The 17980-nt window shown below is 49.9% G+C and overlaps 1 protein-coding gene across 1 annotated transcript in view; it reads right to left on the bottom strand.

The window, feature by feature from the left end:
- LOC147011494 (solute carrier family 12 member 4-like) overlaps window positions 1-17980 on the bottom strand; it is a 271136-nt gene that overhangs the window by 247788 nt on the left and 5368 nt on the right. The window contains exon 2 of the mRNA XM_085858008.1: window positions 15773-15883. Coding sequence (XP_085714134.1) covers window positions 15773-15875 — 103 coding nt within the window. The 5' untranslated portion in view covers window positions 15876-15883. The remainder of the gene's footprint in view (window positions 1-15772; window positions 15884-17980) is intronic.

Here is a 17980-nt window from a genome sequence, read left to right as displayed (position 1 = left end):
ATGTGTGTGTGTGCGTGTGCCAGTGCGCGTGCGTGACGGCGCGCGCGTGACGGCGTGCCCGTGTGCGTGACGGCGCGCGCGTGACGGCGTGCCCGTGTGCGTGACGGCGCGCGCGTGACGGCGTGCCCGTGTGCGTGTCCGTGTCCGCGTGTGCGCGCGTGCGTGCTTGTGTGTGTGTGTGTGTGTGGGGGCGTGCGTGCTTGTGTGTGTGTGTGTGTGGGGGCGTGCGTGCTTGTGTGTGTGTGTGTGGGCGTGCGTGCTTGTGTGTGTGTGTGTGTGGGGGGGCGGGCGCGCTTGTGTGTGTGTGTGTGGGGGCGCGCGTGCATGTGTGTGTGTGTGTGGGGGCGTGCGTGCTTGTGTGTGTGTGTGTGGGGCGTGCGTGCTTGTGTGTGTGTGGGGGCGTGCGTGCTTGTGTGTGTGTGTGCGTGCGTGCTTGTGTGTGTGTGTGTGGGGCGTGCGTGCTTGTGTGGGGCGTGCGTGCTTGTGTGTGTGGGCGTGCGTGCGTGCTTGTGGGCGTGCGTGCGTGCTTGTGTGTGCTTGTGTGTGGGGGCGTGCGTGCTTGTGTGTGTGTGTGTGTGGGGGCGTGCGTGCTTGTGTGTGTGTGTGTGGGGGCGTGCGTGCTTGTGTGTGGGGGCGTGGGGGCGTGCGTGCTTGTGTGTGGGGGGCGTGGGGCGTGCGTGCTTGTGTGTGGGGGGCGTGGGGGGCGTGCGCGCTTGTGTGTGGGGCGTGGGGGGCATGCGCGCTTGTGTGTGGGGGGCGTGGGGCGTGCGCGCTTGTGTGTGGGGGCGTGGGGCGTGCGCGCTTGTGTGTGGGGGCGTGCGCGCTTGTGTGTGGGGGCGTGCGCGCTTGTGTGTGGGGGCGTGCGCGCTTGTGTGTGGGGGCGTGCGCGCTTGTGTGTGGGGGCGTGCGCGCTTGTGTGTAGGGGGCGTGCGCGCTGTGTGTGGGGGGCGTGCGCGCTTGTGTGTGGGGCGTGCGCGCTTGTGTGTGGGGGCGTGCGCGCGCTTGTGTGTGGGGGCGTGCGCGCTTGTGTGTGGGGGCGTGCGCGCTTGTGTGTGGGGCGTGCGCGCTTGTGTGTGGGGGCGTGCGCGCTTGTGTGTGGGGGGCGTGCGCGCTTGTGTGTGCGTGGGGCGTGCGCGCTTGTGTGTGTGGGGCGTGCGCGCTTGTGTGTGGGGGGCGTGCGCGCTTGTGTGTGGGGGCGTGCGCGCTTGTGTGTGGGGCGTGGGGCGTGCGCGCTTGTGTGTGGGGCGTGCGCGCTTGTGTGTGGGGCGTGCGCGCTTGTGTGGGGGGGCGTGCGCGCTTGTGTGTGGGGGGGCGTGCGCGCTTGTGTGTGGGGGGGCGTGCGCGCTTGTGTGCGTGGGCGTGCGCGCTTGTGTGCGTGGGCGTGCGCGCTTGTGTGCGTGGGCGTGCGCGCTTGTGTGCGTGGGCGTGCGCGCTTGTGTGCGTGGGCGTGCGCGCTTGTGTGCGTGGGCGTGCGCGCGCTTGTGTGTGTGCGCGCACGCTTGTGTGCGTGCGCGCGCGCTTGTGTGCGTGCGCGCGCGCTTGTGTGCGTGCGCGCGCGCTTGTGTGCGTGCGCGCGCGCTTGTGTGCGTGGGCGTGCGGCGCTTGTGTGTCGTCTGCAGCGCTTATTAATATCTTGTCAGGCGTCAGCTGTGTGTGAAGCGTCGTCGCTGTGTGTGTGGCGTCTGCGCTTGTGTGCGTGGGCGTGCGCGCTTGTGTGCGTGGGCGTGCGCGCTTGTGTGCGTGGGCGTGCGCGCTTGTGTGCGTGGGCGTGCGCGCTTGTGTGCGTGGGCGTGCGCGCTTGTGTGCGTGGGCGTGCGCGCTTGTGTGCGTGGGCGTGCGCGCTTGTGTGTGTGGGCGTGCGCGCTTGTGTGTGTGGGCGTGCGCGCTTGTGTGTGTGGGCGTGCGCGCTTGTGTGTGTGGGCGCGCGCGCTTGTGTGTGTGGGCGGGCGCGCTAGCGTGTCTGGGCGTGCGCGCTCATGTGTCCGGGCGTGCGCGCTTGTGCGCCTGGGCGTGCGCGCTTGTGTGTGTGGGCGTGCGCGCTTGTGTGTGTGGGCGTGCGTGCTTGTGTGTGGGGGCGTGCGTGCTTGTGTGTGGGCGTGCGTGCGTGCTTGTGTGTGGGCGTGCGTGCTTGTGTGTGGGCGTGCGTGCTTGTGTGTGTGGGCGTGCGTGCTTGTGTGTGTGGGCGTGCGTGCTTGTGTGTGTGGGTATGCGTGCTTGTGTGTGTGTGCTTGTGTGTGTGGGCGTGCGTGCTTGTGTGTGTGTGCTTGTGTGTGTGGGCGTGCGTGCTTGTGTGTGGGCGTGCGTGCTTGTGTGTGTGTGGGCATGCGTGCTTGTGTGTGTGTGCTTGTGTTTGTGGGCGTGCGTGCTTGTGTGTGTGTGCTTGTGTGTGTGGGCGTGCGTGCTTGTGTGTGTGTGCGCGTGTGTGTGGGCGTGCGTGCTTGTGTGTGTGTGCGCGTGTGTGTGTGCTTGTGTGTGTGTGCGCGTGTGTGTGTGCTTGTGTGTGTGGGCTTGTGTGTGTGTGTGTGTGTGTGGACTTGTGTGTGTGTGTGTGTGTGGGCTTGTGTGCTTGTGTGTGTGTGTGGACTTGTGTGCTTGTGTGTGTGTGTGTGTGGGCTTGTGTGCTTGTGTGTGTGTGTGTGTGTGTGGGCTTGTGTGCTTGTGTGTGTGTGTGTTTGTGTGTGTGTGTGTTGCGTGCTTGTGTGTGTGTTTGTGTGGGCGTGCTTGTGTGTGTGTGTGTGTGTGCGTGCGTGCGTGCGTGCTTGTGCGCGTGTGCGCTTGGGCGTGCGTGCGTGCGTGTTTGTGCGGGTGGGCGTGCGTGCTTGTGCGCGTGGGCGTGCGTGCTTGTGCGCGTGGGCGTGCGTGCTTGTGCGCGTGGGCGTGCGTGCTTGTGCGCGTGGGCGTGCGTGCGTGCTTGTGCGCGTGGGCGTGCGTGCGTGCTTGTGCGCGTGGGCGTGCGTGCGTGCTTGTGCGCGTGGGCGTGCGTGCGTGCTTGTGCGCGTGGGCGTGCGTGCGTGCTTGTGCGCGTGGGCGTGCGTGCGTGCTTGTGCGCGTGGGCGTGCGTGCGTGCTTGTGCGCGTGGGCGTGCGTGCGTGCTTGTGCGCGTGGGCGTGCGTGCGTGCTTGTGCGCGTGGGCGTGCGTGCGTGCTTGTGCGCGTGGGCGTGAGTGCGTGCTTGTGCGCGTGGGCGTGCGTGCGTGTGTGTGCGTCAGTGCGTGTGTGTGTCTGCAACAGTGCGTGTTTGTGTGCGTGTGTGTGTGTGTGTGTCTGCAAGTTGTTGCTGCCTGCTATCTCCACATGTGGGTGGGTTTCAGGAGGTGAAACAGAGACCTGCTAGGTCTCGAAGTGTGTGTGTGTGTGTGTGTGTGTGTGTGTGTGTGTGTGTGTGTGTGTGTGTGTGTGTGTGTGTGTGTGTGTGTGTGTGTGTGTGTGTGTGTGTGCGCGCGCGCCTGCGCGTCTGCGCACATGCGCGTGCGCATACCTGCAAGTTGTTGCTGCCTGCTATCTCCACATGTGGGTGGGTTTCAGGAGGTGAAACAGAGACCTGTCAGGTCTCAAAGTGTGTGTATGTGTATGTGTATGTGTATGTGTATGTGTATGTGTATGTGCGTGTGCCGTCGATTGGTACCTTCATATCTGGGTTTCAGAATGTGGAATGTAGTCCTCCCAGGGTAAGCTCAAAGTATCCACCTTCATTGCAGTGAGGGGACATGATTCACGGACCAAGCTGTGACGTTTTGTTTTCAAAGTTTTGTGTCGGAGGCTCTCTTCAGGATCCTCGCTGAAACCTGGACAGCTTCCAACTGCAGTTAGTTTGTTATAATATTCCCAAGGATGGTTTTTAGCTCACCTGTAAAATCGTTCCGGGGAGCTTATGGGATGGCACGTCAGTCCGTCCGTCCGTCCGTCCGTCCATCCACAAATACTTGCAACTTCTTCTCAGAAACTACACATACGATTTCAATGAAATTTGATCACAACCTTCATCACCAGTGATGGCATTAAAAAACAAATACACCCGTGCGGGAGTGATGGTCATCTCTGCGAGAAACAAGCATGAGTTCCTGTTACTAGGGTGTGGTGTTCTCGGGTCAGGAGGGATTTTTGGCCAACTTTGAAGTCACGTGACACGAAAACGAAAGCGAATATCGAAAATCCAGCCTGAACAAATCTAGATATTGTCCCATAGATTCAGATGCCACAATCAAATTCAAGATAACTTAAGAAATGTATGAGGGGATAGATTTTGAAAATCGTCATTTTGCCAATACATGAAGCAGTTTTCGCAAAATTCAGTCACGTGACGTGTACGTATTCGAAAATATCGATATTCTTTTGAATGGACATGAAAGACAAGATCAGCTGCTATGCAATGACACCATTCACGAACTTTTACCATGGCCAGTCGAGAATATATAGCCTCCTGAAGGTAGGGCAGTTTTTGCCAACTTTGAAGTCACATGACACGAAAACGAAAGCGAATATCGAAAATCCGGCCTGACCAAATTTAGATATTGTCCCATAGATTCAAATGCTACAATCAAATTCAAGATCGCTTGAGAAATGGCGGAGGAGATAGAATTTGAAAATCGTCATTTTCGCAACTTCAAAGGCCTCGTGACCTTGACCTTGACCTTCGGGGACCTTGAAAGTCATATCATCGTGTACGTCTCATCGACCTCTATCAGGATCACTAATGACAAGATCTCCCGCTTCAAATTCATTGTGAACAGATGGATGGACGGACGGATCGAAGGACATAGACACCCATATTATTAGGTCATGCTCGAAGAGATGACCTAAAAAGGGTCTGATGGGGTCTACAGAAGGAGTTTACCGGAGGTGTTAGGGTAGGGGAGGGAAGGGGATTGCCCCCCCCCTCAAAGAGGTATTTGCTTTCTTCTCAAACGATACACACAATTCCGATAAAACTTTACAACAACCTTCATCACCCATGACCTACCAATGTTTGTTCATGACATTAGAAAAATCTGCTCAAAGGGGATTTAAGGGAGATTGCCCCCAAAGTATGCATTTGCTTTCTTCTCCAAAACTACACATACAATTCCGATGAAACTTTACCACCATCTTCACCACCCGTGATGTACTAAAGTTTGTTCACGACATTAAAAAATTAGGGTCTAAGGGGTTCTCTCCAGGGGGGGGGGGGTTGCCCCCCAAAATATGTATTTGCTTTCTATTCTGAAGCCACACACACAATTTCGATGAAACTTGACCACAACATTTCTCACCCGTGATGTACTTTCTTCTCCATTATATATTTTGTGTCATCCATGCCTACCAATGGTTGCCTGATTATGTTATCCAGCCACGACCAGGTGAGTGCCCAGGGGTACTGCCCCTATCTTTAATATCTATGTGAGGGTCTTTGTCATCATTCCTGTAGGTCCATCTATCACTGGTACAACTTTGGCATTCTTCAGATTCCAGGATCTTCTCACTTCATTTTTGACGTCTTGGTATTTAGTCATTTTCTTGATTTCTGCATCGTTTAGTCCAAAATCACTGCCATTAACACCTCAATCAACAGTCTTCTGCTCAATTATTTTTTGTAACCTAAGTGTGATATGTGGTCGCATCGCTTTGTTTTCGATGTTCACGCTCAATGGGCTCATTAGTTCGTACGTGAGCAGTTGGTACTTCCATGTTTTCAGTAATTACTTTTGGTTCATGTTCCCACAAATTTCCTGGAACTGGGACATCAAAGTTTTTATAAACTCTGTTGTGTCATTGTGTGTACAGCTGTTCTGACATGAGTTTGGTTTTGTGTGTGTGTTCAGTCATTAAGCATTACATATCATTCTCTTTACTAACCCCACCTCCACCCCTCACTCTTTTTTTATTTCATACTCCTTCTCTGTGTCTGTCTCTGTCTGTCACACACACACACACACACACAACCTCCCTCCCTCCCACAGTGTATAGCAACGTTTTATGAGGCATAGCTCTCCCCACCTCCCCCCCACCTTTTCCTCACTATTTTCCCCTTCCGAGCTTCCCCTCCCTCTTCCTCCCCCCCTCTCTCTCTCTCTCTCTCTCCTCTCCCCATTTGCGAAGCAACGGATTATTTTGCTCGTAAACAAATAAACAAACAAGCAAACAAACAAAAAAGATGTCATGCTATGCACGATACTTGCAAAATCTGAATAAACAATAGTTGCCATGGAAACAGCAACTTGGTCATTTGGAACATTTGACCTATGAAATGTTTTTACATGATGGAATGTTGTGCATAACAAATTTGGTTGATACATTTTTATAACTGATGCCTGAATAGGTGTTTTACATGTTATCGATGGAATCGACTTTGACCTTTGACTCATTCTGACAAGATTGTATGCATATATATACTACACGTGTACAAATAAGCTGTGTAAGTATCAATCTGATATGTTGAAAAATTCCTGAGGTTTGGCAATAATAAAATCACCAAAAAATCCCATTTGATTATAATTGGGTGAAATTGTTGTCATGGACACCGTTTTCCCTTCGCCACGTGGGGCTTTTCCCTTCGCCACGTGGGGCTTTCCCCTTCGCCACGTGGGGCTTTCCCCTTCGCCACGTGGGGCTTTCCCCTTCGCCAAGTGAGATTTTTCCTTTTTCCACCTTGACCTTTGACTAATTTTGAGGGAAGACCATGTATGCCATTTCTATGACCAGGATTGCATTAATTCCACCAGAATTGTGGATGACAGACAGACGGACAGGTGGACGAACAATCAGACATGAACCAATTGCTGAAATCCACTTTTCACCTCGCATGTGCAGGGTAACAAACAAACATGAAATGAGCTTTATATATTGGATGTACATATCAAACAAACACAACCCTGCCTGATATGGCAATTAAAGCTCAATATAATGGGGGACAGGTCACCAGTGCTTCCAGGGCCAGACAGGGGCACACGTACAGAGACATGCGCTCAAACATCCGATGTCCATTTTTAACAATGTGGTGAGCCAGCAGCGATGAGTATCGCCACCAATTTGCAGTGAAAGTGGGATTGTCAGGTGTTAAAGAATTACATGTGGTAAAACATTGCTTACATAACATATTAAGGAAAGTGCTGTCACTAGGGAGGGAGCCATTGAAATACCTAAATGCCTGGAATGTAGATTTCTGGGCATTCTGGGAATGAGATTATTTACACTGCCATCTTTACCCAAGGATGCTCATCCTCACCTGCTCTGCAATTACGAAGCTGCATAATCTCATGGTGATCTTTCAAGCTACATTGCGACCATTTTGCAATGCAAATGAAAATGGGGCCGTTTGGGGAGGGAGGGGAGCGGGGTGTGGTAGGAAGAGTAGAGCAAAAGAAGTCTGAGAGCAAAAGAACCACATCCCCCAGAGCATTTCCCAATGCAACCACACTGAGTCACCGTCCATGGGACCAGGCCCTTCAGAAACAAATTTGCACCTTCACATCGCCTTCTGCCTGATAGAGAGACGAGCAACACCGAGCGAGCTCGAACAACTTCCTTGCATTTGCAAAAATTTCCACAATTCACGCCGGAAGAATCAGCTTTATTTTAGAACGTTTGAAAAACACATTCTTTGTAGATCTTTGTTTGAATCGAGAGCAGATGCCCCAGACATCATGTTCAGAAACAATGCAAGGCAGCAGAAAAAAATGGAAACTGGGACAACTGCTGAGATACTCAGCTGTGAATGATGCTTCGGGTGCTTTAGGAGTCGATCTCAAAGCAGCCACGACTCATGCCCTGCGTGGTGCCCAACGGATTAAAGCATCACCCGCTGCCAGCCTGGCAGGACACCCACTTCCATTACAGCGGCCAACACCTTCACGCTGAGACCTATCGATTAGCAATTTGCAAAAGGCCTCACACCGTCCTGTCACGTCCAGGCAAAGAGGACAACTAGCTTATCTTAATTACAACCAATAAACAAAGCACAATTTTGGAGTATTTACAGTAAATGCATGAGAGGTTTACGTCAAGTATGATGGAAGATTCATGTATAACAGTGGATGTGCGTTGAATCCGTTGTACGATGACAAAAAAAGACAAGTTGTTTCAGACTCATGTCTATCAGCAAGATGAAAGTGGTTGATTTTTTTTGAAAGAACACAAACACAATCAGCCAAATCAGTTGTTGCGAAGAGAAGAAAAATGTCACACATCTTCACTGGCAGGTAGGGATTGAATGAGGTACAGACAAGAAGACAAACTAAAATACGATGACAGGTAAACATACAGGTATAAAAAGAAGAAACAAATCAACCCCCATTAACCATACCCAGCCCAACACTCTTGCTTGCAGGTGTGTTTCCTCCCCTACTCTTTTCTCGAATTGGTCGTTGCCTTTCTTGTAGTGTTCAACCACTGTCCTCCTGTCAGTCCGTTGTCTTTTTAGCCTCCACTCAAGAGAAAAAAAACATCACTGCGGACGGGTTAATTCCACCAGAACTGCGGACGGGTTAATTCCACCAGAACTGCGGACGGGTTAATTCCACCAGAACTGCGGACGGGTTAATTCCACCAGAACTGCGGACGGGTTAATTCCACCAGAACTGCGGACGGGTTAATTCCACCAGAACTGCGGACGGGTTAATTCCACCAGAACTGCGGACGGGTTAATTCCACCAGAACTGCGGACGGGTTAATTCCACCAGAACTGCGGACGGGTTAATTCCACAAGAACTGCGGACGGGTTAATTCCACCAGAACTGCGGACGGGTTAATTCCACCAGAACTGCGGACGGGTTAATTCCACCAGAACTGCGGACGGGTTAATTCCACCAGAACTGCGGACGGGTTAATTCCACCAGAACTGCGGACGGGTTAATTCCACCAGAACTGCGGACGGGTTAATTCCACCAGAACTGCGGACGGGTTAATTCCACCAGAACTGCGGACGGGTTAATTCCACCAGAACTGCGGACGGGTTAATTCCACCAGAACTGCGGACGGGTTAATTCCACCAGAACTGCGGACGGGTTAATTCCACCAGAACTGCGGACGGGTTAATTCCACCAGAACTGCGGACGGGTTAATTCCACCAGAACTGCGGACGGGTTAATTCCACCAGAACTGCGGACGGGTTAATTCCACCAGAACTGCGGACGGGTTAATTCCACCAGAACTGCGGACGGGTTAATTCCACCAGAACTGCGGACGGGTTAATTCCACCAGAACTGCGGACGGGTTAATTCCACCAGAACTGCGGACGGGTTAATTCCACCAGAACTGCGGACGGGTTAATTCCACCAGAACTGCGGACGGGTTAATTCCACCAGAACTGCGGACGGGTTAATTCCACCAGAACTGCGGACGGGTTAATTCCACCAGAACTGCGGACGGGTTAATTCCACCAGAACTGCGGACGGGTTAATTCCACCAGAACTGCGGACGGGTTAATTCCACCAGAACTGCGGACGGGTTAATTCCACCAGAACTGCGGACGGGTTAATTCCACCAGAACTGCGGACGGGTTAATTCCACCAGAACTGCGGACGGGTTAATTCCACCAGAACTGCGGACGGGTTAATTCCACCAGAACTGCGGACGGGTTAATTCCACCAGAACTGCGGACGGGTTAATTCCACCAGAACTGCGGACGGGTTAATTCCACCAGAACTGCGGACGGGTTAATTCCACCAGAACTGCGGACGGGTTAATTCCACCAGAACTGCGGACGGGTTAATTCCACCAGAACTGCGGACGGGTTAATTCCACCAGAACTGCGGACGGGTTAATTCCACCAGAACTGCGGACGGGTTAATTCCACCAGAACTGCGGACGGGTTAATTCCACCAGAACTGCGGACGGGTTAATTCCACCAGAACTGCGGACGGGTTAATTACACCAGAACTGCGGACGGGTTAATTACACCAGAACTGCGGACGGGTTAATTACACCAGAACTACGGAAGGGTTAATTCTCCCAGAATTGCGGAAGGGTTAATTCTCCCAGAATTGCGGAAGGGTAAATTCCCCCAGAATTATGGATGGGAGAATTCCCCCAGAATTGGTGTATTTTATTATGACTTGTGAAACCTATTCAACCAGGGGCACCGCTATATGATACACATTTACAAAGAGCGAATGTGTCCTCCCCACCCTCGACCCCCAGGACTTGTGAATTATTTTGCATGACCAAGCAAGTACAACCATCATCAGTTTTCAACTCATTACATTGGAAGCGGTTTAGTCGTGCACTGAAGTGAAACAAACACACAAATAGTACGATATAATAGTGTCAGTTAGAAACTCGATGTTGTGGTATTTGTGGAGGAGCATTAGTAAATGCCAATACATGAACGAGTAAAATTGACGGTTACATGTTATAAGTTTCATTTTGCACGGATCGGTAAATTGTAATAAAAACTGCTTCATGTAATGAGCTAATTTTGACTGCAGATGACAGAATTGTACTGTAAACTGCCTGGTGAGATTTGTGAAGGTGCTGGAACGTTCTCAGACGAAACTTCCAGTATGGAGGAGAATCAGATTTGCTGGAAGACATGGGATTATTGTGTTACTATATAAACCCGTGAGAGGGAGGTGGAGAGAGAGAGAGATGGGTGACATATGTCTAGATGTGTGTATCCGTCATCCCCCTGCTCGATTTAACGCTGATCAGTGAATGAGGTGTTAATGTCCAGAGCGGTTGTGAACATGTAGGACCGATTATAATCAGATTGTTTAAATCTCATTCAGATTGTGTATCGGGAAAGAATTATTTTGAGCTCTTCAATCATCCTGGACGGTCCAGCGTAAAAGGGAGAATGACGCGACAGGACTCGATCGTTCAACAGCCCTGGTGGATGAGGTGAACATGCATCAGTTGAGCCGGCATGACTGGGACACTGGGCAGAAACAACTCAACGCAGGAATCAGAGTTGGACATTGTATGTTATGGTGAATTTTCTCATTTGACTCTATATCTGTTTATTTGAAATTCAAGTTTCAAAAACGTTATACTGTTGATGTGGTCACTGTATCATCAATCAGAAGTCACAGACCCCAACTGACAAAGATCCATTTGATTGGTAGCCGACCGGTATGATCGTTCATACTCATGAAGTGCAAACCTTGGATCGAAGTCATGAAAGAACTGGCTGGTTTCCGCATCGCAAATAACATACATATACTTCAGGAAGGAATACTAATTATGACATACTGTATGTAATATGTTGTACAGTGACCCAATGGATGTATGTAATATGATCAAGTTTATCGTAAAGGAAAATGTGAAACCGGCTGATATTCATAAAATATTTGCGAAACAGTTCAGTAGGACAAATGTGTTCAAGTTGCTGGGGACATGTTGAGAAAGAGTGAAGGTTTCATCGTTTACTGAAAATAATTTGTGCAGTCAATAAAGTGCAGGTCAACCTTGAACTGCCCTCGTATATATCAACTAAGCTTAATGCATTCAATGAGTCCTTGCAAATTATTAGTGTCAATGAGTGGAATGACCACTCACATTCAGGATGAGACATAAAGTGGAAGATGCAGAAGACAGAGGGGAATGGAGAAGGTGGATCCGTGTGGCCGAGCACATAACTGTTGGCATCAAGGCAAATCAATTGATCAGGGCATGGATGTCCTCAATGGATCAAATTAGTGGGTCAACATCTTGAATCAAGGAATGGACAAAACATGAGAAGAACTTGACCCACATGAATCTTCAAGCAGACGGAGAGGCAAAGCAGATAAATTACACCAATAATTTTTCTATTGCATCCAAAGTACATTAAAATGAGTTTGTACATCGAGAAAAGTCTTTAGTCATTTTCTTATTATTCTTAATGCTCAAATTTGAGTACAATGACCTTGATGGATCGGCGGATCAAATTGATAAGGAGATGACTAAATAGTCTGATTCAGGATCTGCAAACGTTCCCGCACACATGGCAGGTGTTATCAGTGCGGAGAAGTGATTCTTGAGGTTTGCACTATCTAGTGATCAAAACCTCTTGCACCTTTCTCAGCTTGTCGGTCGAGGTACGGAACTCCACGTCTTGAGATCCTGAGCCATTCGGGACGATTTCTTGTTTGTGGTTATTGTGTTCTGATGTTGATGTTGGCTTTGAGGACGTGTTTGAATCTCAGTCTTTGACCTTCATGAGGTCTCTGGAAGGTGCTCAGTTGGGAAAATAAGGATTTGCTTGAAAAACCAGTATCTGACATAGACACAATGGCTTCAGTGCGGGCTGCCAGGATGGCCTACATCTACACACACTTGCTTCAAAGCTGTCTCGCCTGAGTTTGAATCCCAACACAGCTAGAAAATGTTATCCCGGTTTTTCACAGGCAGGTGATTCATCAGCACCAATACGTAGATGTTAATCAGCACCATCAGTGAACCAGATGTTAACAGTTAACATCAATTAACCAGATGTTAAAAGATAGGTGTACTCCTGGGTATACCCATCCACACAGAATGGGAAAATCCAGGGTAACACATATCTAGGGTTAAAGATCCCGTGGTGCCCTTCGGCACCCTGAACATCGGCAGAGGGCACTGCATCAGCAGCATAGCCACACCCTCAACCAATGATGTTACCCCGCAACCTTGTGCTGCACACGAACTAAGATTGCATCAATGCAAGTGGTTTGTCCCACCGGAAGTACACTTGCAATGGTGTGACTACCTTCCCAGGTGATATGAATTCTAGAGGTTTCATTCATGGTATTGTTGTGGTTGACGAAATTCACAAACCACCATTCAGGTCCCGTAGGTGAGATATCTCTGTAAGTATATGTGTAGTTAGCCCAAACCCGTTGTTTAGAGGGAATAAATGTCATTCATTCGGGCTGCAAACCTTCAAGATAGCCGTTTTTCTTTTACTATCTTTATTTTGAACCAACCACGTCTCAACCGCCATCACACAACAACCACCAACCGCAACGCCGCTTCACAACAACAACAACGCCAACAGCCACGACCTTTACCGTCACCACTCGCTCTCGCAATCATCGCATCACCACCATTCCAAGCGTCACCGTGGCCAGGGACCGCCACTTTAGACCCTCCACCGCCTTCACCTCTCCTTCTGCCGCCATTCCCGCACCGCTTGCGGGCACCGATCCTGGACTCGTACAGGGCGCGCGCCGAGCAGCGGGTGCAAAAAGCGGCCTTTCCGGGGAAGACGGATCACCAATGATTCACGCCCACTTCTGTTCCGTCCTATCAGCGAGCGTGGGGCGATTTGGCCCCGCCTCCAGGCGCGTCGGAGTAGAATCGATATCGTATGCAAATTCGAGGATCAGGAATGATTCACGCCCACTTTTCCTCCGTCCAATGGGGGAGCGTGGCTCCGCCCCCGAGCTGATCCTGATCCAAAAATCTGCATATGGTTTCTCCTGTCGCACTATAAAGCGCCGAGCGCGGAGCAAAACGAGAGAGTTGGTGAGGTGTGGCAGCGACAGAGAGAAGAGTTTCTGTTTCGGGCTCGGGCGCGTTGTGGTGGCGGCGAAGCGTGGCAGCAGCAGCGCAGCAGTCAAGACGGGGTTCGGAGTCTGTCGGGGAGCTGCGGAGAGGGGAGGCCGGGAACGTGGTCGAGGTCGCAGTGGAGTCGCTCGTCGCGGGACTCAAGCAAGCCAGATATCCTCTTGCCCCAGAGCATCAACAACCCCCCCTGTTTCCCCCGCACTGAGATAGTGTGAGAAGGGGGCCCCGTTCCCACCCCATTCCAGGCAGTGCCAGCGAGGCCCGCGGAGTCGGGGTGCCGCCGCCATTTTGCGGCTCATCACCAGACGGGTAGGCTTGACGCGGTCTCGGCCCCAGGCCCGTCTGCCCCCTTGTCGTTGAGGGTGGCCCCTTTTTATTTTGCTTTGGAGTATATGTGTTGTCGGCGCCGTCTGTGAAGTAAAACTGTGTAAGTGTTGCCGTGTGCTCGCGTAGTCGGTAGTAGATCTGCATTGCGTTTCTCTTTTACATTTGCTTTTGGTGCATAATTGTTGTGTTTCTTTTACATTTGCTTTTGGTGCATAATTGTTGTAATTGTATATGTGTGCTTTCCGTTTGCCGCGGAATAAATGTGCCTTATGTTGAACTGTTTTTTCCGTTTCGCTTCGTCTTTTCTTTAATTGAATCTCCATCTTACTTCACGTAAAGGGTTGGTCGTGGGCTAAATACGCCCAATAATTAATCGGAACCGTCGAGGTTGACGATAACACCGCTCGGTTATCCCGATAGTACGGAACGGGTCGCTTAAAGTGGCCTGTGTCCGAAGTCGACCTGCGGCGAGGTGCGATCGCCCGGTCTACCCTCCGTGTGGGTACTTAGGTAGGTCGAATTTGGCGAACAACCCTATCCCACGCGGGGGGCCGATTGGCACGATCGTGGTGAGGCCGAAAGGCCCACCCGTGACTAGTTCCCGGCGTTAGTCCGAGAGGGTCACGACGGAATTGTCCGTCCGGTGGGCGACGTGCCGCGATTCGAGTTACGTGGCCGTTCGCATGCCGGCGGGCGCGAATTCGCAACAGTATTGCAAGAAAATATTAAGACTATTTCTGTAGATTACCAATGTCTTGCATCTAAAACCGAAGTGTAGCGATTATTGCAGCCTAGTAGACCAAGAGTTTGGTTTGGATTGAAAAAAAAAAAAAAAAAAAAAAAAAATAACTTTCATTGAAGAGTCTGGTCTCAAAACAAAAAACTCCAAATGTAGCACCAACACATTAGACACACTGCAAGTTGATGATGGACCTTGAGGTTATCTTTGTTCTTGTGTAAAGACCACAAAAGTTGAACAATTTGCAAAATCAATTCGATACTTTGCATGATGTCAATAAGAATGGTGAGGTGAAGAAAAACCACCAAAGAAAACAGAAAGTGAAAACAGGTAGTTGCGATGGTAGCTGTAGTTGGTAGTTGTGATGGTGCACAGCCTTGCTTGACGTGACTGCTGGTAAGAAAGGGATCCGATTCATTGATGAGGAAGGTTACAGACATTTCGTCATGAAGAAGTTTGATGAGAGCAATTAATTTGGGGGGGAAATGCAAACTGCTCTACAAAGCATTCCGCTTTTGGTTCTTGTAGTGAAGCACGCACGCGCTAGCACACACTCGCACGCACGCACACACCTTGGTGGTCACAATGTGGGATGCACTGGGTACCAACGACGTCAAACCAATGGTGCCACCTTTCTCACCACACAAAGCGGGCCATTTCCTCCTGAAGAATTTCCTTCTCCCCATGGATTCCAACCCATGTGGATTTCCATGCTCTAATCCTTTTAAATGCTCAACGTTAAGCAAGGAAGCAGCACGTGCAACACTTTATTAAGTCTTTGTCATGACCCCTCCGGCGTTTGAACCACCAGCCTCCCAGACTCGGAGCAGACACTCCAAACCATTACACCGAGGAGTCTGGTTTATCAAATCGAATGCAAATGTCAGGTCGACGAAGACCATGAAAAGGGGCTGATGATATTCTCAGTAACATTCCTGAAATCATCATATGGCAAGACACAAGGGTCCAATTAGCAGAAACGTTCACATGGGTTCAAGTACCGCACACCATATTTCAAAATCTGGCCGTCCCTTTTACAATCACGTGAAGCTTCAGCTTCCCACGGCGTTTTTCACTGGTCATCATTTGTGTGATATTAGAATAAATTAGACAAACCAACCTTATTGATGAACTGACAATATGATGAAAACATTGTTTAAGGTGCTGGCATTTTGGCTTCAGTAAAACCCAAGACTCAGCCCCTCATAACCAGTCGCTCCATCACAGTATCGGCCATAACATTGCACCTAAAGGTGATGCAACTTACCTGCTAAATCTTTCTGTCCTTGCATCTTCTGCAAACCGGGCAGCACGTCGAACCCGGTGCACGGCACATCGGCGGTGGGAAGCACGGTGAAACGCACAGACATGGCAGGACCTGGGTGGGGAGGAAATAATTTGATGCTACATTTGCTTTTCATACACAAAGATGGACGTTCACAGGTAACGTGCGAACACCTAAGAACATGAATTTGCACATAGTGTGAGCTGCAGCAACAAAGCAACCTCACTCTGGGACAGCAAGCAGTGCAACCTGGTGTCAAGGGACCTGCAGAAAGACCAGACCACTTGCTGCCTGCAGGAATATTTGGAACTCAGCCAAGGTGCTGGAGATGTCTTGCCGAGGTTGCACGAGTTATTTGGAATAGGAGGAGCAACAAATGTCTCAAGAATTGATGAAAAGATAGTGAAACAAAAATTGAAAAATCATTTCATACAGGAAACTCACTCTAAAGACATCACAAAGGACACAGACAACAGGCATGAAGAACGAATGTAACATGATAGATGAGGTTGTTGTTGTTTCGTATGCAGCATGGCTGCACCACTCATGCAGTGCCCCTGCTGCCAGTAAGCCAGTACTCATTTTGCTGAACTCGAAACTATGACAGGCTGGTGATATTCCAACGGCACAACAGGGGCTCAAACTCAAGACCTTAATATCTCAAGCCAGCCACCATAACCGTGAACCAGTACTAGGCTTTATAGGGTGGTGTAATATACTCTGGGTAAAACGGCGCTAAAACACATAATTAATTTGACACGACTTTTGCAATTTTTCTTTTATTTAAGTTGACTTGTAAACTTGAAAACTGGAGAACACAAATCGCCTTGTCAGTTCCAAATCCCTTCCGTTTAGCAGTACTTAGACGTGTTAATTAAGGTGGTGTATAAGGGTGATATGCCTGGTGTTGGCTTAATGGTTATGGTGGTGGGCATGGGATCCGAGGATCCTAAGTTGAAATCCCACTCAGCTGTTGAATTAATACCAGGTGGGGTTGACTCTGCCTGTCATCCTTCTGAGGTTGGCAAAATGAGTGCCAGCTTGCTGGTACCCTGTGTCGGAGTGGTGACACATCCAGGATTGTCCCCAATAGCCAAGGAGACTGCTGAGGCAGCACCAACGCTCTGCACAGAGTATGGTCCCAATGGATGGATAAGGGTGATCGATTAGACTGCTTCCAAAACAACAAACCTCCGGAATATTGTTGAAATTGGAGTAAATACTTCAACACTGTGCAGAATATGGTGTTCTATAAACTCTCCAGCTTGTAGTTCAGAGCGACCGAGACAGCAACCCACCCCCCACCCGCTAACCTGGTCTCAAGAAACCCCCAAGAAGACCAAACCTTGCTACCCGCAGTCCAGGAAGGAATTTCTAAAAAAAACATTCTGGGTGTTGGCAGTAATTCACCTCCTCTTCATAAAGGACAGGGAGACACCTGCCCACCAACGCATGTCAGCAGACGGGACACCAAGTTTACCATTCATGGGAGGAACGACACTTTGTGATGCAAGGCCCCTGCCTGCGAAGCCCCGGTATGGCAGTCAACAATCTGGTCGGTAATCAAACCCGGGCTTACAGGATTGCCCACAGGTACACACACTCGCCTCTAAGGCGTTTAACCTGGGTTTGAATCCAGACCCAGCGAAAAACTGTCATCCTTGTATTTCACAGGTCGGGTGATTCTCATCAATGGATGTCCCTCAAATGGACGTTATGCCAGAGGATGACTGCCAGCATTAGTTGGTGGACGTTAAAGATCCCATGATGTCCTTCGCGAAGAGTAGCTGAGCTATCACCGGCACCTTGAACAAATTACAAATTCCTGCCCTAACTACTGCTGGGAAAGCAATGGTAAACCACTCAGCATGACCCCTGCCAAAAAACTGCTTCGGCAGAACCAACGCTCTATAACAGAGTATGGTACATCAGTCAGTTCATCACACCCAGACTAGACAGCTCAAGGGTAAGTGAGCGACCTCCACACCATACCATCAGACTTTTACAACACAGACTAAATTCAAAAACGTGTTTACGACTGGGATTTTAATATCTTTTTACTATATGTAAAATATATATATATATATATATATATATATATATATATATAAATATATATAAATATATATTCGGTGGACTTCTGCGGAATCCTGCTATACCCTGATCCCAAAGCATAACGCTCGGAAGATG

This window comes from Eptatretus burgeri, chromosome 15, assembly GCF_056783735.1.
Source record: "Eptatretus burgeri isolate ZD-2024b chromosome 15, Ebu_testis_v1, whole genome shotgun sequence".
Taxonomy (NCBI): Eukaryota; Metazoa; Chordata; class Myxini; order Myxiniformes; family Myxinidae; genus Eptatretus; species Eptatretus burgeri.
The sequence above is the reverse complement of the archived record's forward strand: the minus strand, read 5'-3'. Positions and strand labels throughout refer to the sequence as shown.